General features: G+C 35.2%; 1 protein-coding gene across 9 annotated transcripts in view; it reads left to right on the top strand.

Moving 5' to 3' along the window:
* MAP3K7 (mitogen-activated protein kinase kinase kinase 7) overlaps positions 1-27,596 on the top strand; it is a 46,589-nt gene that overhangs the window by 334 nt on the left and 18,659 nt on the right. For 4 of the 9 annotated variants that reach the window (XM_008640271.2, XM_017742858.1, XM_008640269.2 and 1 more), the window contains exons 2-12: positions 9,822-9,932; positions 11,532-11,597; positions 12,491-12,536; positions 13,194-13,332; positions 14,466-14,590; positions 18,172-18,300; positions 20,372-20,502; positions 20,930-21,011; positions 22,192-22,343; positions 22,977-23,136; positions 25,691-25,771. In XM_008640271.2, the coding sequence (XP_008638493.1) occupies positions 9,822-9,932; positions 11,532-11,597; positions 12,491-12,536; positions 13,194-13,332; positions 14,466-14,590; positions 18,172-18,300; positions 20,372-20,502; positions 20,930-21,011; positions 22,192-22,343; positions 22,977-23,136; positions 25,691-25,771 (1,222 nt within the window). Of the gene's footprint in view, positions 1-8,926; positions 8,949-9,821; positions 9,933-11,531; positions 11,598-12,490; positions 12,537-13,193; positions 13,333-13,865; positions 13,955-14,465; positions 14,591-18,171; positions 18,301-20,371; positions 20,503-20,929; positions 21,012-22,191; positions 22,344-22,976; positions 23,137-25,690; positions 25,772-27,596 lie in introns of those variants that run through there. The other 5 variants (XM_017742862.1, XM_017742861.1, XM_017742860.1 and 2 more) reach the window with 3 other exon arrangements.

Genomic DNA, 27,596 nt, shown 5'->3' with positions numbered 1-27,596 from the left:
TTTACTGTGGAGTTTTATTTAAACGGGATAGATTTATTCGGGATGTTAAAGTTTCGCCGCCCATTTTACCACCCACTTTAGTATGGGTGGCAAACATAGTTGTCAGGCGTTGTCACAAGAGGAAACTGTTAATTCTGATGTTTCTTTCAGATCTCTGGTTCTCTCTGCCCCTGCTTTCACCTTTTGCCACCAAACTGAGCCATTGCATATATAATGATCGCACCAGTATTAATGATTTGCTAAATTTACAGCTCTATGAGCTGTAAGGATAAACAGTTTTCTTTTTTTCCTGACGTAGGCTAGTGATGTTGCACTTATGGATGTGTAACATTTAATTTGTGACCTGTGCATGTTACCCAGGAAGTGACATTCAGTTATTGTATAACAAAGTTGGAAGGAAGTTCTTCTGTGAAAATCGCATAGTAAAATTATTTCAGGTGTACCTTTCATCTCTCCAGGCTTCCTGTGAAAGTAGGGTGGGTGTGATCTAAGATAGCTTGAGTGCTTTAATAATGGGCTCAGTAGTATCTATATACTACAGTGTTGGTTAACTCTCAGAATTGCACAAAAATATTGTTGCTGTTGAGTTTTTTCCTTCCTCCCCTGCTAAGTTCTCTACAGAAATGAAGTTGTTTCATGAGCATCTGTAATGAATTTGATGAAGCAAACTTGTAGAGTCTGGACCTAATATGCATCCAAGACTCCTGAAACAGTCTCTGTGCTTTTGTTTGTAGATTAACATCTTTCTTTTTCATTAATAATTACTCTCTTTTTCTTAAAAAGTTTGTGTGGAAGTGGAGTTAGTTTTGTGTGGTAGCTTTTATAGGTAGGACAACCTGTGTTCAAGTTTTTAGCGTAGTTTGCTAATACTGGTTTGTTCGTCATTATCCTGCTGGGCTTGGGCCTTCTGGGGAGAGTTCACAGACCTTAAAATCTACGATATTTCCATGGAGCACCAGGGCACTTTCTGGTGTATTCAGGTAGTATTGTGGTAACTTTGGTTTTCGCCATAGCAGGCACAGGAAATTTTCAGAAGACCGTATCTTTCGAGAGATTGCTTTTATCTCTTTCTATGAATTTGGCAATCAAGAAGATTTTTGTTTCTGTAAATCTAGTTGTTCTGCGTCCTTTTATGCATTGAACTGTTCTGAAGTGAAGGTATTTTTGTTGTTTTTGCAACATTTACTAATAGCCAGGTGTCGAATCACATGTTTTGGGAAAAATGGAGTTTCTGACCCAACAAAGAAAGTTCAAGTGGGTAAGAACTTACCTATCGTGTAAAGATGCCCAGTGATGGCTCATAGAAGTGAGTAGCACATCTGCTGTGTTAGACATAGTCCTTTGAATGAATAAAGTGCTGTACAATTCTTTAATACTCACAACACCCGTGGGGAGGTTGTTAGCAAGGATTATATTGCTGGTTTACATATAGGAAGTGTGGAGCTGCACAGTGTGTAATTGGTGTAACTAGAGTTCAGCATTCTAAGGTTTAGTGCTCAGAGCTTGTCTGTGTTCCATGCATGCGCCTGGCACTCACAGAAACAGGAGTATCGGCACAAAAATGTATCTGGAGATTATGCCTAAGTAAAAATTTGTTGAATGCAGTTGTTGCATTATTCTTAACGCAGTATCTTTGTTAGAGATAACAAAACTCATGGTTATAAGCAGAACTCTGATAAAGTGTGGTCTCCATGAAAAAAATCCAGTGACAGCTGGCATAGCATTTTGAGTGTACCTGTCCTAGCAGAAGTTCTTATAGGCAATGGGGATACCCTAGTGCTGAACACAGTCTAAATGTCATTGCACAGAGGAAGAAAAAAGACCTACTTTAGAATGAAACAGATGGATCATACTTAGACCTTGCTTCTCTCAGCTGTGGGTGTTGATCTCTTACTCATGATGCAATTTCAGCACAAATAGTCAACTTTGTAGTCAAAACACATCCTTACTGACTATTTTCTGTGCTCTTACTTTAGGCTCAGAAGTTTTCAAGGATTTTAAGTGGCTGTAATATCTCAAAATGGTCATATTTATGCTTGGCAAGCTTCAAATGTTTCAAAATGGAGTGTTAAGAGGTCTACACTGGAAACTCAAATGCTTTTATAATCATAGCTTTGCTGTTGTATTATCAAGGCTGTCTTGTCCGCAGATAGCAGTCCCACTCTGCCACTGGTTTATTAATAGATATTGAAGTTCTGGAATACTTGCAGGCCCAGAGACCTTGCTAATAAATGTGGGATCTCTAAGTGCACTTTCATTTAGGTTTGCCTGAACTCTGCTGGATAAAAACAAGAATATACCATATTTTGCTTAAGATACCATGCACATGACTAACTGTAGTGTAGTGTTACTCCCCACCAGTCAAACACGTCTCCAGCTTCAGGCTGCCTTTTTGTTATTTCAAGTGCTTAAAATGAAGTAAAATATAGAGGCAATTATTATGAAAGAGTTGGAGTCAAATCAAAATTGATGTGACACAGCAGGACCATCTTCAAAACTAGAAGGGGAGAAACAACATAAAACTTGTGTTCAACAGAAATGTTTTCTATTTTACTATGCAAGTTTTCAATTGTGAAAATGGCCTTTTTTAATTTTTTAGGTATGAGATAGAGAAATCATTAGAAACTGAACAAATTATATAACTCAAGTTAACAATAAAAAGCCTAATAGCCTTATTTTAAAATCTCATATTTAAATCTAGCCTAAACACTACTGTCGTTTCTTCCCAGAGGAGCTTCCACATCTAAACAACAGACTTTGGTTTTTAACTGTTCTGGCAGCCTATTCTCTGCCAGTCTTTCCTGAAAATTCCACAGGCTTTCCTCCATCATGTAACTGGGTAACAGTCCCATACATGACCAAAACATAGACCTCTTCATCACAGGATGTGTGTATCCTTGGATTGCACAGCCAAAGGTACGTGTCTGGTCATGTACACTGTGGCCCTGCCCCATCACTGCCTGATGTAGCCAGGTTAAAAAACTAATGCCATATTGCGTAGTTGCAAGTTACTTTTGGATGGTCTGAAATTTGAATTTAAATTATTTGAAAAGTGTTGTTTAATGCTCTACTAGTATATTGCAGTTCACAGTGAAGTTTATTTTCATAGAAGCATAGAAGCAATCTATGAGGGCAACAGTAGTTAATTCTAAGAGAATTAGGGTAATGTTGTCTTTGAGATGAAGAGGTAAGCTTTATGAATGTATATTTTAGAAAATTTACTTATGGTCCCAGCAACTAAGGAGATGCAGTTTATGGTACGTCCACCTATCTTAGATATTTTTGAAACAGTTGACTAATTTCATTAACTGAGTGTGCTGGGAACTACATGTATTCCTTCCAATTCTGGAACAAAGCAGTTCAGAGGCAAGAGAATGAGCAATACAGCAAGGCAACTGGGTTTTGCTCCCCTTTGTATAGGTAACTTTTAAAAAGTTAGTGAGATGCAGTGACTGATTATGTCCATTACAAGGAAAAGCAGGTTTGTGTAAGCTGCTGTTGAACATGGAACTGTTACTACCTCCAGTGTTTCTGTGTCCTGGGGGATCATCTCCAATTGTAGGATACCAATCTGGAAAATTGGAAGAAATTTGGACAAGAACCAGATGTGATTTGAGATCTGAACAGCATTTTTGGGTATCTGACATGAGTACAGAAGGATTGCTTCTCAAGAACCAAGGGTGGTAGTTAGAAATCCATTTGAAGTCAGTTGAATTTCGTAGCCTTTTTCAGTAAGACTTCAAGGTGCAAAGCTGGGTGTTCCAAAACAAAGGCAAAAAATAAGTATGTGGTGAAAACATATGCCAGTATTTTCTCTGATTTTGCTCTTAATACATTTCTGAATTAATTCAAATAACTACTTAAATTTAGTTTAGTTACACCAATGGAAGATTGTCTTCATTCATCTACATAAGAAAATAGATGAAGTGTCAGCTGGGGTGTGGATTTATAGCAGAAGTTATGCAACACCAATTCCATGTGGATGAAATTTACTGTGCAGTGAGTTAGAACATGGCTAATAAGCTAGTTAAACTGTTAATGTGACACTTTATACTAATTTCTACACATGCAGATATATTCAGTGAATCTGTTTGTGTCCTGTTAAATCGACTCATACTTCAGTCTCATAAAGAACACATGGGAAAGAAACCTCACAGACCTTCCTGTTCTGTGATGAAAGCAAGAGCCATATTTATGAGATAATAATAGAATTCTATGTCTAATGCTTTTCCCTAAGAAAAAAACTAAAACAACAGAGAGAGTTTCACGTGTCCCTTATTTGTTCCACCCAGTGGACTGCAGCAGTATTTTACTGGCTGCAGAGTATTTGTTTGGTTTTTTGGTTTGGTTTTTTCCCAAAGACCAGTAATTTTAGACAGTGCCAGCCCAGAAAGCCCAACTCTTGTTGGAGTCCTGCACCCTGAGTGCCTCATTACCCAACATTTTGTTTCTAAAACAATAATGCACTCTCTGGGCTGCTCTAACAGAACAAATTGATTCATACTGGAGCATCAGACAGTTGTTCTGTTAATGTTTTTATATTGCTGGTATTTTTTAATTGCTGATATGAGTTCTGTTCTTGAGACAGATGTATAAAACCCTATCAGTGTGTAAAAGCTTTTCAGCTTGTAATTAGTTGTGATAAGCCAGAATGAAAGTATAACTTGATAAACTGTTATCTTTGAGATGCGTGCATTTCTTGGGATGACTCGAGCTATCAAAATGCAGAGAGGGTTGGTTCAGAGCAAAGGAAGAATTTCTGGAAACACAGTTTTCAAGACCAGGCTGGATGGGGCTCTGAGTAATCTGATCTAGTGGAAGGTGTCCCTGCCCACGGCAGGGGGGTTGGAACTTAGATGATCTTTAAGGTACCTTCCAACCCAAATCATTCTTTGATTCTATAATTTCAGGAACATATAAGATGATACTTTGATTCTTCATAAACATGTTCTAAAGAAGCTGAAAAGAGAATTAGTTCTTAGAACTAAATTCAGGTAGACAAGTCACTGAATGAAAACTGTACAGTTATATAGCTCTAACAGAGGAAACCCTCGGTAGGGACCAACTGTATGAGTTTGTGTCAAGCAGAACTTGCCTATATTTATTAAGAATCTAAGTTGATTTTAATAAGCAGTTTCTTTCAGGAAGAAATATTTCTTCCTGTGGTGTTTTGCATAACTTTTAAGTTGAGACTTAGAAACCAAATCTAAACTAAATTACTTAGTTTATTTAAAATTAGTAGGGGTTTTGGGGGTGGGGGAGTGGAGAGGATTTGGAGGTTTCTTCATTGCTGTATGAATCCCAGAAAGGAAAAGGAAAAGCAACATTTAGAGCTGGGCTGACACTAGTACAAATAAACTTAACCAGTCAAAGAACATAGCTGTAAGAATTGGCAGATACATCCAAACTCCTTCCTCAAAGTGCTGCCAGGGTATTGGCCACAGTCATCTGTGGCACGGGGCCGATTTGCTTCAACCTATTTAATAAAGCATAGCACACACAGAAGAACCAAAGCTGGAATTTGAGGCTATTTGAATGAATGATAGAAAGTGTAGGCGTTTATTTTCAGAAGCTGTACACTGTTGTTCATGGCTTCCTTTGGCCCTTTTTTTTTTTTTTTTTTTTTTTTTTTTCTCCCTTTGTCTGGAATTTGAGGCTATTTGAATGAATGATAGAAAGTGTAGGCGTTTATTTTCAGAAGCTGTACCCTGTTGTTCATGGCTTCCTTTGGCCCTTTTTTTTTTTTTTTTTTTTAATTTATGCTCCATATGTCATAAGGGCAGATATGTGAAAACCTGAAAATATTAGTATACCTTAGTGATACTCCTGGAGCTCTGGTAGACAGAGAGAGTAGAAGCAACTGAATTTTAAAATGTGATTTTTTTGTGTGTTTTACAAAGCATTCTAGAACATTTCTTTTTTTTCCACTCTCTTGTGTAGTGGAGCTTGAGAGATCCAGAAGTTCAGTTTGCGTGCATATCATCTCATTTGCAAATATACCAGTAAACAAAGTGACATAGATATTAAAGATAATTTAAAGCCTGCTGTCGCTTTGGAAGCACGGATTTTGTATGGTTTCTGTTGTTGGATTTTTGTAACTGCTTGTCTTGTTTCCCGAAATTGTAAACAAGCATGTCATGCAGTAGATACTGCAAATTATGAAGTCAGTTCTCCGAAGAATACTACGTCTGCTAACCAGGGAGCTATTATATTTTATTGCTGTCATATATCCAGCAAGTTTTTTTTAGAAAGAAAAGCACTAGGTATCCAGCATGTAGAACTACCTTACATGGAAACTGTATGGATAGAGAGAAAAACTTAGCATTTTTTTGGTTTTGAGTTAATAGAAAACCTGTGCAGTTAGAGCAAAGTTGAAATTAATTCTTCCAAAGTTTTGACATTTGTTAGGGGATTATGGTGCATCTGAATAAACAGATGCATTTTTCTTGTTTTACTGGAAGAGGGGAAATTACTGGTTACATCCCTTAGGACAAAATACATCCTTAAGGTCTTAACATATCTGCAGTCTCTATTTCCTGCATGATTTCTAGTCTACATAACTTACCAGTCAGTATAGTCTACATACTTACAAGTCAGTATCATGTATCTTTGTTTATGTACAGCATTTGATACTATTTGTACACAGAGACAGAGGTAATGCTTGTTCCAGGGCTCTTGTATGGTTCATATTCTTTAAATAAGACTCTAAATACACTATCTGGAAAACATGCAAGTGGCACTGTCCTTCACCATGTCACTTTGTCACACAGTAGAATGTAACTTTTTACTGGTATGAATTTTATACGTAGAATAATACATTTTAATACACTTTTCAATCTTTAAATCTCTTTTAAGTATTACTCCCAGTTTAAAATGTTTTTGTGTCATGTACCGAGTGGTTTTTGACAAACTTAATTCTCTTCTGTGAGAAATTCTCTTCTTGTTCTTACTCTATTTCTAAATGTCTCATCTGCCCTATATTTTCCTTTTTTCTCCTAGAAGATATTTAGAGAAACAAAATCTTTTACCAAAAGAATGTGTTTATTTTTAGATTATTTTCCAAACATACACAGTGCTACAGATCAACTGCTGTTTATTGATTTGTTGTGTCAATAATTCCATTACCGTGCTTCATATAATTCCGAATATGCACTATTGCCCAAACATATGGTGTGGCACCAACAGCAGGGGACAAGAAGGAATGAGCATGAAGAAACTAAAGTTCAGGCAGTGCCTCCCTCTTCTGCTATTAAGTTACTTAGTTCCAGCGCACGGTGCTGAAGGAAACTCCATAGTGTTTAAACTGTTTTGACAAAATCTAAGACTTAACTCCTTCAAAGAAGTTTAAGTGAAGAAAATTATATGTAAATGGACTCCACCACAAGCTGCATTCTGTCGATTATAAAGGTGTTTTTGCTGTGAGTAAGGTACATTTTCCAGATTAAGTAGGAAAAACATACTGAGTTTTCACATATGGTAAACTTCAATTTGTATCAGATCCATCATTGTTTCTGATGGTTGCTCCTTTCATGTGCTATTCAAAAGCCTGAGCTGCTTTAATGGAGGATCGGCTCTTCTGTTTTCCTTGTATCCTAGGTAAATATTCACTGCATTCATGTCCCTTCTCAAGTTCAGCCCTCTGCCTAAGCAGGCACCAAGTCACTGATAAATTGTTATGAAACCTTGACTGCATAATCATTTATCAAACTATTTTCAGCAACAATAAAATTTACATACCTGATGGTCTCACAGCTTTTTGTTATGTGATTAGGTTTAGATTGCCTGGTTAACTCTTCCTCTTGGTGCTTGACACTGATTTTATTTTTTATTATTATTTTTTTCCAGTCATCAGTGGGAGTTCTTAAAGTGCATCTGACTCTTGGAATTTATTCCACTTTTCAACTAAAACCCAAATATTGTGACATTCATGGCAAATTACATTGGGCAGTGTACTTGTTTCTTTTAGTTTCTTCATTTAATAGAAACATTGTTAAAAAATTCAACAACATTGAAAAATAATGATTTCTTTAGTATAAAAACTGGAAATATATGTACCAGTTCTCAGGATAAAACTTGCAAATAGTCATGGATTTATCTGTGGAGGATCAGTATGCATTTATATTGACTTACGAGCTGAATTTGACCATGTGAAGTCAAATGCAACAGATATGTGGGCTTTCTGTTTTTTGTTATGTTTTTGTTAAATAAATGTATTTACTATATAAAAATATATGTAGTATATATTGCATAATCATAATATTAAAATCATGTACGTAATAATACATACAGTGTATTTGTACATATGGGCAAGTCTTTTCAGCAAGGAAAGCTATGACTAGCCAGAAAAAAAGTAAGCCTGACCCATCACAAACTGTTGTAAGTGATTTAGGCTAAGTAAAAAAAAAAAAAATCTAATTACTTCATTAAATTTTGTGACCAATCTTTTAACTGACATACATGCACTATTTTCAAATAGCTCTTTTTGTTTCCGTCACTGGATTAAACGTAACAGAGTTGTAGTCAAAAACTGTGAAGGACTATGAGAAAAGGTATATTAAGAAAAGGAACCTTCTAAAATGTGTCTCACAGAGGCTTGCACCATAAGGCCAATTGTATCCACCTAGGAGAATTCATTATATGTCCACCTCCTTCTCCCTAAGTGGAAGGGAGAGTTCTTCCCACTCACTGTGATAACCGTGTTTGGATTCCTTCACAGTGTAGGGGAGCAGCAGATCTGGAACTGTATTGCTACTGCCAATACACTTCATCCTGCACAAGCTGCTCTGTGGCATCCTTCTCTCATTAACTGTCCTTAGTATTTCCCAGGTGCTTGCATGGTGGATTTTTATGTGCTCACTAATTACCATTTCTGCAAAATGCAGACTTACGGCGCACACCAACTGATGAGATTTTTCTTATTCTGTAGGTCTGGTCATATGCTGAGCAAGGTGGGTAGAGGCTTTGTAATGGACAACTCTTGTGGCAGTAGAAGGTGGAGGGTGGGCCAACCCCAAGAAAACGGGCAATTTTCTTCAAAACGTGGTCTGAGACAGAAAAGGAAATAACAAGGAAGACTAGTTTGGGACTTTTATATCTTCCAGTGACTCATTGTTTCCAATTTGTTTATATGTACTATTCTTGTCGGCTGCTCAGCTATCATTCATGGCTTGGTGTTTCCAACCTCACTGTGGAATGCAAGAAAATAGTTAGCGTGTGTTACATCAGGACAAGAGTTAAGGCCCTGCGCTTTGCCTGGGGGAGGAGGTTACAATCAACAGGTCCCGTTCTTTAACGGAGCAGAATGGGGAATGTTCTGTGCATCTTACGTGGGTATCTTATGGCAGACTCTGAGGACACTGAACATCTCATCCCAATTTCATCATGGTCCTGTGCAATTGTTTGTGTATGCGTTTAAAATTCAGAAGTTTTAATTCCTGTTCTTAGACGGAATAAACAAATACAGCAGATAGATATAATTTCACAGATGAAACCTAAAAAAAAAATTGCTCTCATTCTTCTGATTTTCTTCTGAGCAAAGCTTGTTCTAAATAACTGAGATTATACTTTTCTGAAATACTATTACTGCACATTACTAATAAAATGTTTCGTATGTGTGTTTTCCAATTCTTCTGTAAATGGTCTCTTGAGTAAGCTTTGCTAAGACCAGTTGTGCTTTAATGGCATAGTATTCGATTCCTACTGCAAAACTCAAGCCTGTATCTACAGTTTTCTAAATTAAATTTCTTTTCTGTTTATGAAGTCCTGCACAGCAAATGAAACCATTTCAAGTTTTAACTCTAGTGTTTTGTATTTTGTTCTAGGTTGTTGGAAGAGGAGCCTTTGGTGTGGTCTGCAAGGCAAAATGGCGAGCTAAAGATGTAGCCATTAAACAGATAGAAAGTGAATCTGAAAGAAAAGCCTTCATTGTAGAGGTACAGTAAGTTTGATGGAAAATATGGGGTTTGGTAGAGCTTGTTTCCTGAAATTCATGGGTGCATTTAGTGTACTAAAAGCTATGTCTTTATCACAAGATAAATGCTGCCTGTGGTACCCAGTTCAGGCCTGGACCCTTGTCTTGCAGAACAGGAAACCTGTTGAAGCACATTGCAGCTCCTTAAGTTTGCTTCTCATAAAAACTGAAAGGCAAGAGTGTGGGAGAGAGGAGGGCACACAACTGGGGAAATAACAGTTCTTAGATTCTGTCCCAGTCTAAAGTAAGGGTGCAGCTGGAATGCCCACCAAAGCCTTGGAGCTGATTAACACTTCCAGGGGCTACAGCATAGGTTCTCCAGTACAAACAGGTTGATATTTGAAACTGTTTCTGAGTTTTTTCAGCAGTTCTAATAACTTGATTATTTTTTTTCTTTTATATAAGTACATTGCTACCTTAAAGGCAATCACTATTTTCATTCAATGTCTACTTCTTCAAAAATGTCGAGTAGTTCAGATACACTGATAAACTTCCCAAGATACATAATATTTTCTAGAATCAAATGTTTAATTTAAATGACATATATTGTGACATGGTGCTTAGTATTTATTCAGTTATAATTGAGGATGTTCAAGATATACAAAATATGTTCAAAACAAAACTCTTAAATTTAGAACTAACTCTAGCGAAATGTAAAACACTAAAGGGCTGAAAACAGCATGTTTGTAATAGGCCTCTGTAAATATTTATATGTTGTTCATTACCATGGGAAGTTTTTAAGGTTAATAATCTGAGTCTAGTTTAACACTGAGTAGATCTGATTGATCTCTTGGGATTTTTGTGTTCAAAAGAGATCTGAGTAGGTAATCCCAGAAATGCTTCAGTAATTACTGCTATTCAGGAAACCCTGCACAGTGCAAGCATCAGTTGAAATACTTCATTCTGATTTTTCAGATCTTCTGAAGTGTATAGAAAAAATAGTGTTTGCTCCATAGACAGCATAAACTACTTCAGAAGTCTGTGTAAAGAGAAAAATATTCCTTTTCTGCTTGCTTCTACTCTGTACTGGTAGAAAAACCCAATGCAAAATAGTGCAATTGTGAGTACAAACAGTAATAGGTTATTGGAACTATGTCATTCTAATATTAAATTATTTTATAGGATTGTGGGCTTGGGGATTTTAGGACATGTATCTTCTATGTTGTGAAAACAGCCAGTATGATCCTAATTTTTTTTTTATTTACTCAGACAATTTTTATATAGTCCAAAACTGAAGGCTCTAGGAAGAGCACCAAATCTGTAGAGGTCATAGTTGCACAGTGCTTGTGATTTGAGTGACTTTACTACAGTCTGGAAAAAATACTTTCTTTAAATGTAATTTCTTCAAACTTTCTTTTAAAACACAGTTGCAGTTTGACACAAACCTGATTACATACAATAAAATGCAAAGAGGGACATTAGTTTTGTAATTCCTAAAATCACCATCTGGGGTTATGCAGATGTAGAAAATTGTACTTGCTGTTGTGTGGTGTATTATTTATCGCTATGAAAACAAAGCCTTTTCTTCCCATGGTTTGAAACTGTGTGATTTTTGTTGCAGCTTCGACAACTGTCACGAGTAAACCATCCCAATATTGTCAAGTTATATGGAGCCTGTCTAAATCCAGTAAGTTATAGCTTATGTCAGTATGACAAAAGGTGACTAGCTTAACCTATGCAAGCATCAATGAACAGAATATATATTTTATATTAAAAATGTACCTATTATATTTTTTTTTATGTTTTAGCCATAATAAGGAAATACACAGATATGTAGGTTGGTTGATATATTCAGGTATTTGTTTCTTCTTTCTTCTGCTATGAAAAATAAATTATTTTAAGAACACCCCAAAGCTATTTCTAAACATCAGTTATACTTGAGTTTGTCAAATCGCCATTTGGTATATTACATATGTATTTACATTCATATCTACAGTCCTATTAATTGCAAATCAGCAATACAAAAAGTAAATGCATTAGCAACACATGATTATAGCTTGTAAATCAGTTCCTATTTTCTTACATGCAGTTTTCAGGATTTGCTTGCTTTCTGCCACAGCTGCAAACAGTCCCACAAATTCTCTAAGCAGAAAAGAGAGTACTGTGACAGGACAGATGTATCCTTAGCTTGTATGGGCTTAGTTGCTTAAAATAATGCTGCATCCCTTTTCTTTTTTAGTACTGGTGAAATTCTTTTGACATGGTATTTAATGAATTTTTTTTTGTAAGCCACTAAAGGAAAAAAGTAAAGGACAGTGAACTGCAATTTGAAGACAGTATTTGCTTTTTAAGACTGAGGAAGAGGAGGGAGGTCATTCTTTTATTTTCTAACTTACAATGAGAACTAAGTGTAAAACTCATTTTTCTTACATGTAAATACATACATTTCAAACTGACTGATATATTTTCCATTAGCTTAGGTATGGAGGCATTGTAGTTGCTCTCAAGGAACTTCCCTTTCAGCTGTTATCTGCCTCTGCATTGAAAATATACCTATTTTTTGTCCCCTTCTCCCGAAAGGTGTGTCTTGTTATGGAGTATGCTGAAGGAGGTTCTCTGTACAATGGTGAGTATCATTTCAACTTCCTGGAGTTAAAGTGCTAGTATTAGGGCAAACATAGTCTAAACTACAGGTTGTTTCATAAATACGTCTCCATTCTTGGAGCTATTCAGAAGCCACCTGAACACAGCCCAGGGCAACCAGCTGGAGGTGGCCTCCTTGACCTGCTTGGTAGACTTCCAGCGGTCTCTTCCAACAATTATGTGGTTCTTTGAAATTCTTAAAATAATTTTAAGGAGAAAGAAGTGTGCTTTTTAAAATCTCTTTTCAATCCATTGGTTTGTTCTTGATACCAGTTTCTTATATTTTATACAAGTAATTTAAGGTTTTCCAGTGGAACATCTGAAAACATTCTTCCTTAATTTGTAAATTCCTTGAGCATTTGTTTAACACAGACTTTACCAGGGATAGCTGAGAACAAGCAACACTTTTCATATTGAAATTTAACACAAAAGATTATGGGAAGTATTCTAAAAAAAAGGGAAATATTTTGACATTTCTGTTATTTTAACAGTCTGTAGAAGGATATTTTTAGTTGCAGTAATGAGGTGTTGGTAATTACTTAGATTCCACAGAGCTTTTCTGACTGGTATTTTGTTAACTCCATTGTATCTGTTGTAATATGCAATAAAGTTCTTTTTAGTTTGTGCCTTTGTTTTGCAGTGCTGCATGGTGCTGAACCTCTGCCTCATTATACTGCTGCACATGCCATGAGTTGGTGTTTACAGTGTTCCCAAGGAGTGGCATATCTCCACAGTATGAAGCCAAAGGCTCTAATTCACAGAGACCTGAAACCACCAAAGTAGGTTTATGGTTCATTTTTCATATTTTCTTACAGTTGGACTTTAAGATCATTTATAATAATTTTATTGCATTTAAAAGAAATACCTTTAATTGGTACTAACTTTTGGATGTGCTACATTCCAAATGAAAGCTGTGCATTTGAAACTTCAGTTACAGAATGACAGTATATGATACAGAAAATTAAGTGTATTCAGTTACTTTCTGTTAAACTGGAAGAATACCCTTCTCCTGCCCTGCATTATGGAAGAGGATTTTATTAGAAATAGGGCTTCTAATCAGAGACATTTAAAATCTTCCAGTTTTTGAATGGCTGTGGTGCTCAATAAGAGGACATTGTGGGGGGGGTTGATTGGTTCTAATGTCATATTTAATCTGTTGCATTAGAGCTCTTTCGCCACGTGACTGTCCTCCTTTATCCCCTCCTTTTGCCTGTTCTGCCACCCCTGCCAGAAGCTCCCATCACTTTCCACCGAAACAAAATTTAATAGTTTTCTACCCAGTCAGTTTGTTATCCAACTCATTTTACAGCTTCAGATCTGGCTCCACAGATTAGATAGAAAGAGATATTTGAGGATCAGCAGAATCATCCCTTTTTGGTGGTAACCTGCAGTTATTACCAGGTAAAATTATAACATGAAGCCACAATTTAAATCTTTAGTTCTTTCTTGTATTCCCCAGTTTTGATTTAGAAAGTTGTTCACATGTAACTTCAAGTCCTTCCATTTAAATAAATAGATACATTGACTGACATTAGTGGGAGTCTTGATTGTTCTTCTTTTAGTAAAATGGTTACAGCACTTGTTCATTTTCAGCCCCTGGCATCTGAAGGACTAATTTTCTCAATATACGCTTAGTGGTTTACCATGGCTAAAGATATTTATTTAAAATCTAACATGTAGAAATATCAGTAAATTACAACATACATTGGATTACTTTAAAATATGTAATCTGTTCACATTAGACACAAATGACCGTACATATTTCCCAGATTATAAAATAAAGCACTGAGATGCAAAGCCTTAAGATATTCATCTATATTAGAATGATAGTTGTTGGGATAAAAAAAATCAGTGGTTTGTTATCAGACTATTTCATTCTACAATATTAATACCCTTTTTTTTTCTTTGACAGTTTGCTCTTAGTAGCTGGGGGAACAGTTCTAAAAATCTGTGACTTTGGTACAGCCTGTGATATTCAAACACACATGACCAACAACAAAGGAAGTGCTGCTTGGATGGCACCTGAAGTTTTTGAAGGTAATAAAAATTCAGTATCAGTATTACATTTCCTTTTTAGGAATGCAACTGTGAGTTAATGTGATGTAAGAGTAAGAGCATCATGTAGTCTTTAAAATAAAGTTTACTAAAGTTTGAGGTAAAAACTGAAAGAGATTTGGCAGAAGTCTAACATTTTTTTTTAAATCTGTACAAGTGTATATTGTCAAGTAATTGTGCAGAGGTTTGAAGAGCAGCACTGAACCAACTCTCTCATGTTAATATTAGACATTTAATTATGTGTACCTTTATTTGTCATTGCTGAGATTTACATAAGGAGTACCTTTAGACAGCTGCAGTTCCTTATTTTGTAAGTAAAATACAGCCAGAGGGCTCTTTCCCCACAATTTTGCTGTTTCTAAGATTCTTAAATCATTTCAAACTCTTGTGACATTTAAATACACTGTCATTACTTTCACTCCCTACTCTGATCAGCTTTTAACTTTAGAATTTCCCTGTTAGTGTCTCTAAATTGAACATAATTACCTTCTTTTTTGATCCCCCACTTTCTTGTAACTCCCATCTTCATCTGCTTTTTGTGTAATCTAAAGATTCAATGTACTTCCTCTTTCCTGCATACTGAGGAACTTGTTAATACCAGTTAATTTGGTTAAGTAGGAAAACAAGCTATTTCTTGGAGTGTAATTGGGAAAGACTGATGACACTTGATAATTAGATAGCTATAATTGCTGCATGATTATCAGAGAAATAATCCAGTAGATATTAAATTGCAGATTAAACACCTTTTAACCAGTCAGTACCTTAATTATCAATGCAATTTAGCAATGGTCTGGAAAAGTCATCCTACTGCTTTAGGAAGCAGGTGTCCTTGATTTGATATATTTGGTAAGTGCATATGTGCAGCAGTGGTTTCCCGGATTCTGGATCCAAGTGGCCTCTTTTCTTCTACTGTCCTTGTTCCAGAGGCTGTCCATATACAGTTTTAGGATTCCTCCCAAACATCACCTTCGGAACTTTTGTTCTGAAGGTACCATTTTCTTCCACGTATTGCTTAGAGTACCCACCCAAGGGTTATTTGTTTCACTCTGATGCCTGAAATTTTTCCATTATGTCATTTTATATTCAGGTACTTCCTCTATTTTTTAGCCAGGACTGCTTCTTTCCTAACACTTGCTTGTTATTAAATTAAATTGTATAAATAGGAGATTTTTTTTCTTTTAGAAATAAGCAATTGAACAATCAGTGTTAAAGCTACATTTTTTTGGTGAAAAATCTTAATCTAAAATGGATATAAATAAGTGTATTGTAGTAGGGACTTACAGTTCATATCCTAGTTCCTCTGGTGTATGAATCCAGCAAGGCAGAAAAAAGAAATCTTGTATTGCAGTTGTATTGTTGGATAGCAGCAAAAAGCCTTTAGTTTACAGTTGTTTTTACATACTTTTAACTGAAAGCATTTATTGATAAATAGACAAATCGTTATATAAACACAAGTATCAAGGAAAGGAAAGAATCTAGTATGATGCATCTTCTATGATGCAGCATATCAAGTTACTCTTGAAACAGTCATTAAATTACTAAAATAACCACTTCAAATGTCAAAATCGTTAAAAATTTCTTTGCTTATGTTACTGCATCAGGATTCAACAATGGAATAAAGGCTGCTATTAATTTGGTGCTGTTCTAATACTAAGGTTTCCAGATGAGAACAATAAAGGCATGAGAAGTATCTATTGCAGAAGATGGTGCTTAGTGGAGTAGTTGCCGTAATATTAAGATTTTCCCCCCGTTTTAAACATTAGGGCACCTAAAGCCTTGTACAGGTCAAGCAATCTAAATGAAAATAGTATGATATAGATCAGGATGAAGTGAAAGAGAGCAATTCTAATATCAGAACTCCCATTCGAAGAAAGTATTTTAAAATTGCTGTGGGATAATTGGATATATTGAGGAATTATTGTCTGTGCAATCTTAGTCTCTCACATAAGGAAACAATGCAGAATACTCACTCACTTCTTTTGGAGTCTCGCTTTTCAGAATTAGTCCAAGACTTCTCAGCCACAAAATAGGATTTCACTGCTCAAACAGGTGAACAGCACTCCTTTAGTTTCATAGGCTGTGTGTTACAGAAGTGCTGTGACTGCATAGAGACTCTTTTGCTTCCCTTAGTGATCTGCCATTGCTTAACATGACTTTTCTTCCCCAGCACCTTTGAAAATAAGCCAACTGATAAAGCTGACTTTGTTTTTCTTCTTTGTGCCTTTTGAACTCATTAGCTACATTCAGCTACTTTGATACAGGTGAAAAGATTTTCAGAGATCCACATTCTTAGAGAGTTTTTTAAAGTCCAAATTAATGCCTTCACTTAAAGAGGGCTTGTGGTTCATGCTGCAGCCTGTTTCTTGTTTGTCTTGCAAACTGGCTGGACTGCAAGAACTGGCCAGAGAACAGGCTGTTTGCTTCGCAGCTTGTCAGTGGTATGGGGGCAGAGGAAGTTGGCTCACGGGTAGTGGAGCCTATTGCAACTGGTGCTATATGCTGGGTATTCACATGAAACTAGACTTCTTTAATTCCACTGTTACTGAAATGATTTGTCTGAATAATGCCTTCTGATTAGGTATAAACAAAAAAATCTCTTGGCCACTATATGCCAATTTTAATCCTTGTTTGAAGATAGATGAACAAATCTCCTATAATTTATATTTGCACATTTATTCTCATGTCATTAGCCATTCACATTTCTTATTAGTGTTTGCATGTGTTATGGTTACAAAGCATTCTTTCTTTGTAGCCTCTGAACATTTTTATTTATTATTCTATGTCGTCTACCTGTCTTCAGCACCTTAGGAGTCTTAGAAATACTGAACTTACAGTCAAAGAATTTTAGTTAAGTAATGACATTACAAAAAGAATAAGAATAATAAACCAGGAACAGGAGGAAGTAAGATGGTGAGGAATTGAGGACTCTCCTGATTTGTTCATATGGTAACTTAGTAATTCTTCTGAAGACCTGTAATTAATAAAGAGTAATGGATATGACAGATGTTATTGGCTGGCATATTGTGACTAAGGTTGGAAGAAGTGAATTGAAGAATATTTAGAGGAAAGAAACATAATCAATTAAACCCTGAATACAAGAGATTTTTTAAACCTAATGAATTGCGGTTTATATTATATAAGGAAACTGATGTGTTTTATCATTTCAAGATGACTCCAAGGATTGATTCCCAGAGAGGGGCATTCTTAACAGTCATACTGTCAAGTGATTTCAGGCTTAAGTTAGCATGAATCAGCCAGCTTTAGAAAACTGGTTTTTCTCAGCAAAATAAATGTGGAGTGAAAGTAAGTATGTAAAGCTATGTATTTATTGGAGCAAGCTGCCCAGGGGAGTGGTGGAGGCACCATCCCTGGAAGCATTAAAGAAATGACTCAGCATGGCACTTAATGCTGTGGTTTAGTTGACATCGTGGTGTTCAGTGAAAATTTGGGTTCAATGATCTTGGAGCTCTTTTCCAACCTGATTCTATGATCTGCTCAAACTGTATTTCTTTTTAATGTATTACATAGAAAAGAGTCAAATTGTATTGATGGCTTTCTTCCAGGTAGCAATTACAGTGAAAAATGTGACGTTTTCAGTTGGGGTATTATTCTCTGGGAGGTAATCACCCGTAGGAAACCTTTCGATGAGATTGGTGGTCCAGCTTTCCGAATAATGTGGGCAGTTCACAATGGTGAGTTGAAGATACTTTATTGCACTTGAAGCTGTGTATATGACTTATGAATTTGCTAAACACTCTTAACTGTACAGGTTTAAATTACTAGTGTTTCCATTTTATGCTTCATTAAGTATGCATTTTTGTCACAAAGGCTAAACAGTTAGGCGCTACCACTTTTGTGTCAGTGTGGGGTTTGAATTACTTGGCTGCTGCTACAGTGCTTGCTACATTCAAGTGGTGTATGAGCAAAGAAGGATAAAGAGCAACGTCCTCATTACTACAACACTCCATTTTAGACGTGATCTGAGAAAAACGTCTTACCTGGTTGAATGATGATTTTATTAGCTACATTGTCTTTTTTTTTTTTTTTAATTGGACATCTACAAGAAATGTGTAACTTCAAGTAACTTAACCTGTGTTTAGAAATGTTAGAAGCTATGAAACCTCGTCTGGGACCATTAGGCTTTAAAAATGTTACTTTGTTTTTCATCTGTGGTGTTTTGGGGGTTGTTTTTTTTATTCTGCTGTTTGAATGGTTTTACCTTTATGCCTAGGTACCTGCACTCATGGAACAGCACCCTACTGTGCTATATACAAAACAGATCTTCAGGGACTTAGACTATGAACAGGGCACAGTGGTTGTGTCAAATGGACTGCTTTCTTTAAAGCAGTGGTGTAACGTTGGTCAGGGTAGTAGAGTAGCCTGTAGTATCTTCATGCTAGAGTTGTAACTTTTTACTGCTGTGTTTTTGGGTACCATGGCAAAACAAGAGTTTTTGAGTACTAAAGTAATGATAGTGAAGTAGTTCCATGAATGTCTGCAAAGAGTTTCTGCCATTTGTGATGGACAACATCCAAGCAAGCGCAAACTTTTTGGAAGAAAAAATTAACAAACAAGAAATGAAGGCTGGTACTCTGCCTGAGTGTCGTTGCTTCAGTAGTAAATTGTAGAAGCTTAAGGTGAGCACAGGCATATCCTATTCAAAGAAGAGAGTGGGGCAGACAATGATAGAATCAATGAATATTATAGTCATAGAAATGCACAAAGAGAGATGTTTGCAAATGGCATTTTTGAATGAAGAAAGAGATTCTCCAGTTTTTCAAGGACACTGGACATCGAGATTAGGAGTGATAAGTGCCTTGCATAAAAGCATTAACTGTAAAACTAAGTGTGTTAATCTAATAGTAAACCAAGAAGCCTCAGTAAGGTGTGGGAGTATACTTGAAAATTCCCTATCTGTACCTACTTTTGCTTTAAAATTTTACCTTTTTTATCTTTTTCCATTTTCTTTTTCCTTCTTCTTAATAAGGAAGTGTTAGTGTACTTCATCTCACTTAAAACTATTGTGGCATTCTTAGTTCATGTAGTACTTTTTCTGTTTGTTATAGTCTTAAATACTTACTGTTTTCTCTGCAAACTGTCAGTGTGTCTCATATATCAAACACAACTGGTTGTCCATTAATTGTTCCCATTGAAATGGTAATAAGAGGAGGAAGTTGAAGCAAAAAACAGCTGTATAGTTACACAATAGTTAAAGTAAAATGTTACTAAAAATGAGTATAGGCCATGAAAAAGTCACAAAAATTGGTAGTTCCAGTGCCTAATAATTTTTCAGGACATTCTTAGGAGCAAAATCGGCTTTCAAAAATACTTTGAGTCTTGGGTCTTTTTTTTTTTTTTTTTTTTTTTTTTTTTTTTTTTTTCTGTGGATACAGCATTAGGAGCCAAAGACTGTTATTACTTGCTTCCTAGTTTGGCCTAGAACTTTAGTCTTCAGAAAGAAGTAACATTTCTTTAGCCATTTTAATATGCTGTATTTGGTCAGTCAGTGAATGGATTCAAACCTGTACTGAAGGAAAAGTTTGATTTTTTTTTTTTTTTCCTACTGCTGCTATGTAGTGCAGAGGAACTTCTTTGGTCAATTTTTGTTTGTTAGAGAGAAAATTAAGTACAGACCAGTTCCTTCAGATTACAATTAACTCTGTGTTTTCCTTTCTTTATTTAGCAAAATACTGGAGAGAGATCAGAAACTCTCAGTTGTTTTATAGTCTGTTTAAAAAATTTAAGGGTGTTTTTCAATTACAGGTACTCGGCCACCACTGATCAAAAATTTACCTAAGCCAATTGAGAGTTTAATGACCCGTTGTTGGTCCAAGGATCCCTCACAACGACCATCCATGGAGGAAATTGTTAAAATAATGACACACTTGATGCGGGTATAAAAATTTATTTTAAGTATTTTAATAATTTCTTAAACTATTAAGATGGGAAATTTATTTACAAAAGGTGTGCCTTTCATCCCACTCCAAAGGTGGGCTTGCATGTTTTCTTTTGCCTCTCTCCTTTTGACAAAAATTATCAAACTATCGCAGTAGAGAAGGGAAATAATTTGTCTTTCATATATATAATTATATATGCCCTCTTTGGAGGGGTATAATAACTCATAATGGATTTGAGAAAATAAACAAATAATCATAGGTGTATTTAATGTATTACTAAAAATAATTGCATTCATTTATCTTATAAATAAATTATTATAAATGTAATATATAATTTACACTTATAAATTATGAGGTAGTATTTAAATAATCTAAAAACAATTTTTAGTTACTTTTTTATCAAATAATTACTGTTTTTTCACAGTACTTTCCAGGAGCTGATGAACCTCTGCAGTATCCTTGCCAGTATTCAGATGAAGGCCAAAGCAACTCTGCCACTAGCACAGGTACATTTGTATAAGTTAGAGAAAAAGAACAGCAACATGAAATGATGCAGATAGATTATAAAGCACATTCTTATATTGATTTTGAACTCAAAATGGAAAAGATTTCCAAAATCTTAAGCATCAGCAGACCCTGTTTATTTTGTTAATACCTCATACCACATCATATTTAGTGTTCTCAGATGGTTCTGCTGAAGTGTACCTGTAATGAAGAAAAAGCTTTTATTATAAGCTGTCTCCAAATGCCCAGCTTTAATGTCTCCATTTTTTCCTCATGAACGTTGCTAGTAATTGACACCCTTTCACTTATATGTAATGTTTAGGAGTTGTCTATTTAAAATTCCTCACTATTCTTGAAAGCTGTGCCTGCTTTAAGTTGCAGTCTCCACAATTTAAACTTGCATTTGTTTTATGTTAAGATGCAGTAAATACAGTAATTTAAAATAAGTGCAAGAAAGATCACTAGAAATGTGGATGGAACAAAATGTGGGCTAGACTTTCAGGTAGTCTCGCCCTCAGAGAAATCCTTTTAATAATAAAAAAAAAAGATCATTTAGTCACCTAATTGTTTAGACTGCATTTTTTTCCACTTCAGTAGTTTTTAATCTTACATGTCTTCAGCTTCCTCTGCTTGGTCGGATTATTTTCTATCTCCAAAGAAATTGCTGGTTTTTTGGATAAAGCTTTACTGGCTACTTTGCAGCTTAGTGACCTTTATATTAACAAAATCTTTGCAGCTGTAGCATTTCACTGATTACTGGTTTACCTCTCAGCGTATGATTTTAAGACATAATTTATCACTTCAGACTGTGAATATGTATTGGCTGATACTTTTCAGGTATTTGTGCTCTTCTGTGGTTAATGATGGTCTTTGTCATTAATTGTGAATGACGTTGCTTCTTGTTGTGTTGTTAATATAACACCTACTCGTAACAATTTCAAAGAGAGATAAAGCTTGACTTCAGAATGTTATCACAGTATTTAGTTACATACTCTTTTTTCACTCCTCTTGCTTCTTATACTAATTGATCTGTATCAGTCTTGAAACTTGTCTTTCATTAAAGGTTTTCAAAAGTGTTGCTTTAAAGGCAAGTTAGACTCCTGAGAGCTGTCCTGTGAAGAGATGCACTTCAGTATTTTTAGTGCACATTCTCAAATGCTTTTCCTTGTTACTGGTTTCTAGGTTCATTCATGGACATCACTTCTACAAACACGAGTAACAAGAGTGACGCTAACGTGGAACCAAGTGACTTCCAAGGAGCTTCTACCAATGACACTATTAAACGTTTAGAGTCAAAATTGGCACAGCAAATCAAAAATACAGCCAAGCAGCCGGTAAGCCAACATGTGCAATTTTGTACTATAGTAACAAAATGGACATGGGTAGACATAAGTGTTGTATCTGCTCTGAAACATGAGTGTCGTCATTCAAAACAGTGCAAAATTTGATCCAGTTAGTAATAGGAGAAGAATATGAAAAGGGATGGAAAAACGTTGTATGATTCCAAAAAGGTAAGCTGGAAGGCTCTAATAAGATCTCCAGTGAAATGTTAAATTGTTTATTTTATTTAAAGGGATTTATTCGATTAGAAAAATATGTTTGAAAATTGCTGCCTTAATTTATAACCAAAATATTAGTATGACGTGAAAGGATTATACATTTAGGTGAATTTTGAAAATACCTTGGTTTATTTCAAGTAGAATGCAAAAATAAAAAGATTGTCTTATGACCATATTGGCCTAATTCTACTGATTTTTTTATCTGTGTAAAGTTAGATTATTTTCAAAGCTGCAGATATTTCATTCGTATATACCAGTAAAAGTTAAATTATTGCCATTTATTGTGCTATAAATTTTAAATCTTGTTGCTTTTAAAATGCACATTATAGAGACATACTGGTGCATATTATGGACGGGCTTCTGCAGAATTTTCTTTTTACAAAATTTGACTGTTTGGATCACTGACAGGGTGATCCTGGCCGTTTGAGTTTGCCCCCATCTCGTGGGAGCAGTGTTGAGAGCTTGTCAGATGTTCGTGCCCGACCACCGTCAGCCCTTGTTTCCGGAGAAGCAAAAAGGATGAGTGCTGACATGTCTGAAATAGAAGCAAGAATAGCTTCCATCACAGGTAAAATTTAATGATATTTGGGGAGTAGACCAAGGAATTGGAAAGAAATAGGGAGGAAAATGTATAGTTTTACAGGAAGTTAAAAACAGTAACCATATGAAAATACTTAAGTTATTCATGTAGTCTTGATTGTCCTTTATTAATTGTGGGGGAGAAATGCCTTTATGTTTATGGTTGTACACTCAGCAAGACTGAGTATTTTAATTGAGTATTTTAAAGCTTTTAGAGATTTTGTTGAATTAGATTTTTACCTTTCTAAAAAATGCATTATGAGATTTCTAAATATCAGTCCTATTCCAAATGCACAACTTTCTCCTTTTTATCTGAAATAGTGTTATTCCATCTCTGCTAGCATAATTATTTATATAACATTTTCTTCGGGGGTGTGTCTATAATATTTTTGTAAAGAAGAGGTAGGTTTAAAGTTCAGCATGTTCCCAAATAAGTTTGAAAATCCACTTTGACAGATTTCATAACAAGAAACGTAATTAGGTTTTATTCACCAGGTTAAGAGAGCATTGTCCATTGTTAAAAGAGAAGCTACAGGTGTTTTGCCAGGTTTCCTTCAGATATAAACTCTCAGTTCTAAACCTTAAATCTTTGAGAGAATTAGAGTTTATCTGTAAGTATAAATACCTGATTTTATGGTGAAAGCAATCTTGATTCATCCCAAAATAGTGAATTAATAAAAATGTGTACACTTGGCAAACACTTCCTTGTCTCTTTTCTTCATCAAAGATACTGTTTGTTAATCTACGTAAACTTCAGATTTTGAGTTTCATATGTGAAAGTTTTTTGTGTTATGGTATATAACCACAGATTTAAATAGTCAAACAAAACTACTTTGGTTAGTTCAGGGTTATTTAGCTGTTTGAGTATCTGTCTACCAATCTGAAAATTAGGGTAGTCGAGTAGCTGCAATTAATAAGGAATTACACATCAAAATTCTGGCTTTCTTGTGCACCATGGCTATTTCATTTTTGTTCTTCATTGTGTTATGATTACTCCAGGATCTTGTTTTACTAAATACTGAGGTACTGAAATAATATTTATCTTGCCCTAAATTCTTTTTACTTTCATGTTTTTATTTTAAAGCCTTATTCCAAAATCTGTCTTTTGTATTGTCAGTCTTTGACTGGATGATTGTGTAGCACATCTCACCCTGAATATCTCTAAAGGTTTCTTAACACAGAAGGCAGCTGTGTACTTACCTGGTAATAACACTATGCTGGTTTTATTTTAAAATTTGTCAGGACTCACTTTGGTCACTGACATTCGTAATGTAATTTTTTGACATTAGGAGAGATAACCTGGCCCTCCTTTGTACAAGCTTTTAATTTTCCTAATTTGTCTTCTTTAAGTACATTTCTTTGAAATAATAATTACTATTCAGAATAATCAAAGGGGTTTTTGGTTTGTTTTTTTTTTGTTGTTGTTATGACTGTTAGGTTTCTTTTTCTTGAAATAAAAGTACATACTTAGCATACTATTTTCAGTTTGGGGTTCTTCAGGTATTTTTTAAAGAAATCACTTCATGCAGTAGTGGACTATGAGAAATGAGGTCAAGCACATCTGACCGTAACTTTTTCAAAAAGAGATGAAACAGCACTATATTGGTTTTGGTTTCCTTTTTTAATCTTGTTAACTGTGTGACAGAAATAATATGCTGTGAACCTGAAAAAAAATTGCATGGCTGGGTGAGAATTGGGCTGTTGTTAAATCAGGTTGAAAATTATTTATTCTTGTTCCATCTTCCTCTAGATTAAATATAAGAGTAAATCATGTAATGCACATCACCATTACTTACTGAGATGAGTATGCTACAGTGTTCTACCTTTGGGAGACGTATTCAGATTTATCTCTAAATAGGACCTATTTATCTTAAACTACAGAAGTAGTAAAATAAGATTTTATTTCAAAGCGTATAATGTTTCTTGAACATGATTCAAAAATGAAAAAGCTGGTAGTGATATCCAGTTTCCAAAACAAAAAATCTTCACTAGTAAGACAAAAGAGTAACGAGCAGGCATGATTGTCAAATATAATAAAAGGAAGCATTTTTTCAGAAATAGATGAAATTTGCTTTGAAAGGAGGTGATTTAAAGAACCAGAAGTACATAACTATTAGACATTTTATAAAATAGTTTGTACACAACACTAAAGAGAAAATCTTAGTTAAGTTCAGGCAGTCAAGATTTTTTTCTGAATGTACAGGTGAACTGAAATAATTTAATTTTTTCTCTGTTTGGATAATTACATTTGGTTTTCCCTTCTGTGTTGCCATGCTGCTTTCTGTGTTTGACTTTTGTGTTGCTAACTATAACTAATTACACCGTGTTGTAATGATGCCTAGTTCTGCATTTTTTGCTTTTTAACAGTTGCTTTACTATGTGTAAGCATGAGTGGAAGGCAATGCAGTTTATTCTGCATGACACATTTTTGCATGAACTCTAGTTTAACCAAGTATATGAACAATGCAGTATTAGGAATTTAATAATTTTGCTCTTGCCATTTTAGTGTTTTGCATGTGTATTGTATATGTGTATTTTTTCAGCCTATTCCAAGCCTAAACGAGGCCATCGTAAAACTGCTTCATTTGGCAACATTCTGGATGTCCCTGAGATCATCATACCAGGTATCGCAGACCAGGTGAACGGGTCAGTTGGTTAAGATGCCGGAATAATGATCAGACTGCTAAAATACTTCTTGCTCCAGTTGCTTTAGGGCAGGCCCAGAAATTATCCCACTAAATTTTTCATAATGCTTCTGTAAAGAGGAGCATCATATTTTATTACACACTTACTTTTATCAGTAAATGATTCAATCTTCTAATTCAAATTTACTTCTTCTGCTAAAGGACCTTTTCCTTTATGATCTTGATGTTCAGAATCTTCTTATAGAGCAAAACTATATATGCTGTCTTGTATTGCAGTACCTCATTTGGTGAAAATGGACCTACGTTGAAAAGTTCCTGTCTAGATAATTGTTTTGCCCTGATCTTTGTTGTGTTTGGGCTCCCATTTTTAATCAGATAATAGTAGAACAAAAAACTAAGATAAATTACATACAGAATTTCAAATCCACATGATATTTGTGATTAAAACATTAATGCTTAGTCTGTGTAATTCTTATATTTGACTACATTTTTCCAGAGCTAAAATGTGTGTGCATGAGGTATTGCTGTTGTGTTTAAGTTAATGCAAACTAAAATTACTAGGAGAGGCTTCTGATAGGAAAAAAATTAATATGATCAGGCACCATGGATGATAATATCATTTGGGACTTTAATGAATAATTCTCATATATCCCCAGTCTATTTATAGTTAGTAGCATGTCATTTTTCTTTCTTTCATTTCATACTTCTCAAAGCCTAAAAATAATCATTCCCGAACTGTGATAGGCATACCATTAACAGTATGCAAGTCACTTCAAAATTATATGTCAGGGGCAGGAAGTGCAAGTGATAATACCTAGAAATCAGCTAAAAACTGTGGCACTCCTGTTCTAAATTGTGTCATCTGAGGAAGCTTCCTTGTAAATCTTGATATTGTTTGGTATTATAAAGTTGAATGCAAAAGATAATTTTGTACAAAACTTTCAAATAACTTTATTGAGGTTACATTAAAAATACCAAATATGAAAAAGTAGATTCCAAAGATCAAGAGCACTCATGAAAAGAAAACATCTTTGGCATTGAGGCTAACAGATGGGCAAAAAAGTTTACTAGAGTAGCTTTCCACTGTAACTTTCAAGCAGTCCTGGCCTGCAGTGACATAAATGAAATCCTGAAAAAGCAAGGAAAGTGAAAGTGAAGACATCTGTCCAGGTTCAGTGTTAACTCATGATGAGAGCCTAGTAAATAAGCTCTGGAAGCTAATGAGTGCCTCTTGTCTGTGTACATTGTCTGCCCATAACACTGAGGCTTCCAAGAAACCTTGAAACTTTTAGGCAATAATGAAGAAGTCAGTGAAATAAAATACCATGTTGTTTTCACAAAATAGATTGTACCAGTGTATTGGTTTCTTAGTTAGGCAGAGGCAGTCATTAAACATTCTTCACCTGGTCTATTTTAATTGAACTTGACAGGATGGGAATTCCAAGATAATTTGGAATACATATGAAAGGAATAGAAACCTGTAGGAATGAAAAAAGGTGTAGGGTTGGAGCAAGCATATTAATGAATTTTCTCAAAATTTACTCCTAAGGTATTTAAGTCAAGTGATTGATAATAAAATTACCTGTTAAAGCTTTATCAGAAACAACTGTTCATTAAGAAGAGGATTAGAGTATCACATAGGGAGAATTTTGCTGCGACTGAATAGAAATAGGGTAAAATCCAGGGTCATGTGCTAGCAACAATTTCTATTAATAAGGTGACATGGGACCCTAGCACATGCATGCAGATGAATCTCAGGTAGTATGAGCCACGAATCTAATGTAGTTGTGAAAAACTGTGAAAT

The sequence above is a fragment of the Corvus brachyrhynchos genome, unplaced genomic scaffold, assembly GCF_000691975.1.
Source record: "Corvus brachyrhynchos isolate BGI_N302 unplaced genomic scaffold, ASM69197v1 scaffold87, whole genome shotgun sequence".
Lineage (NCBI taxonomy): Eukaryota > Metazoa > Chordata > Aves > Passeriformes > Corvidae > Corvus > Corvus brachyrhynchos.
This window is presented reverse-complemented; position numbering and strand designations above follow the sequence as displayed.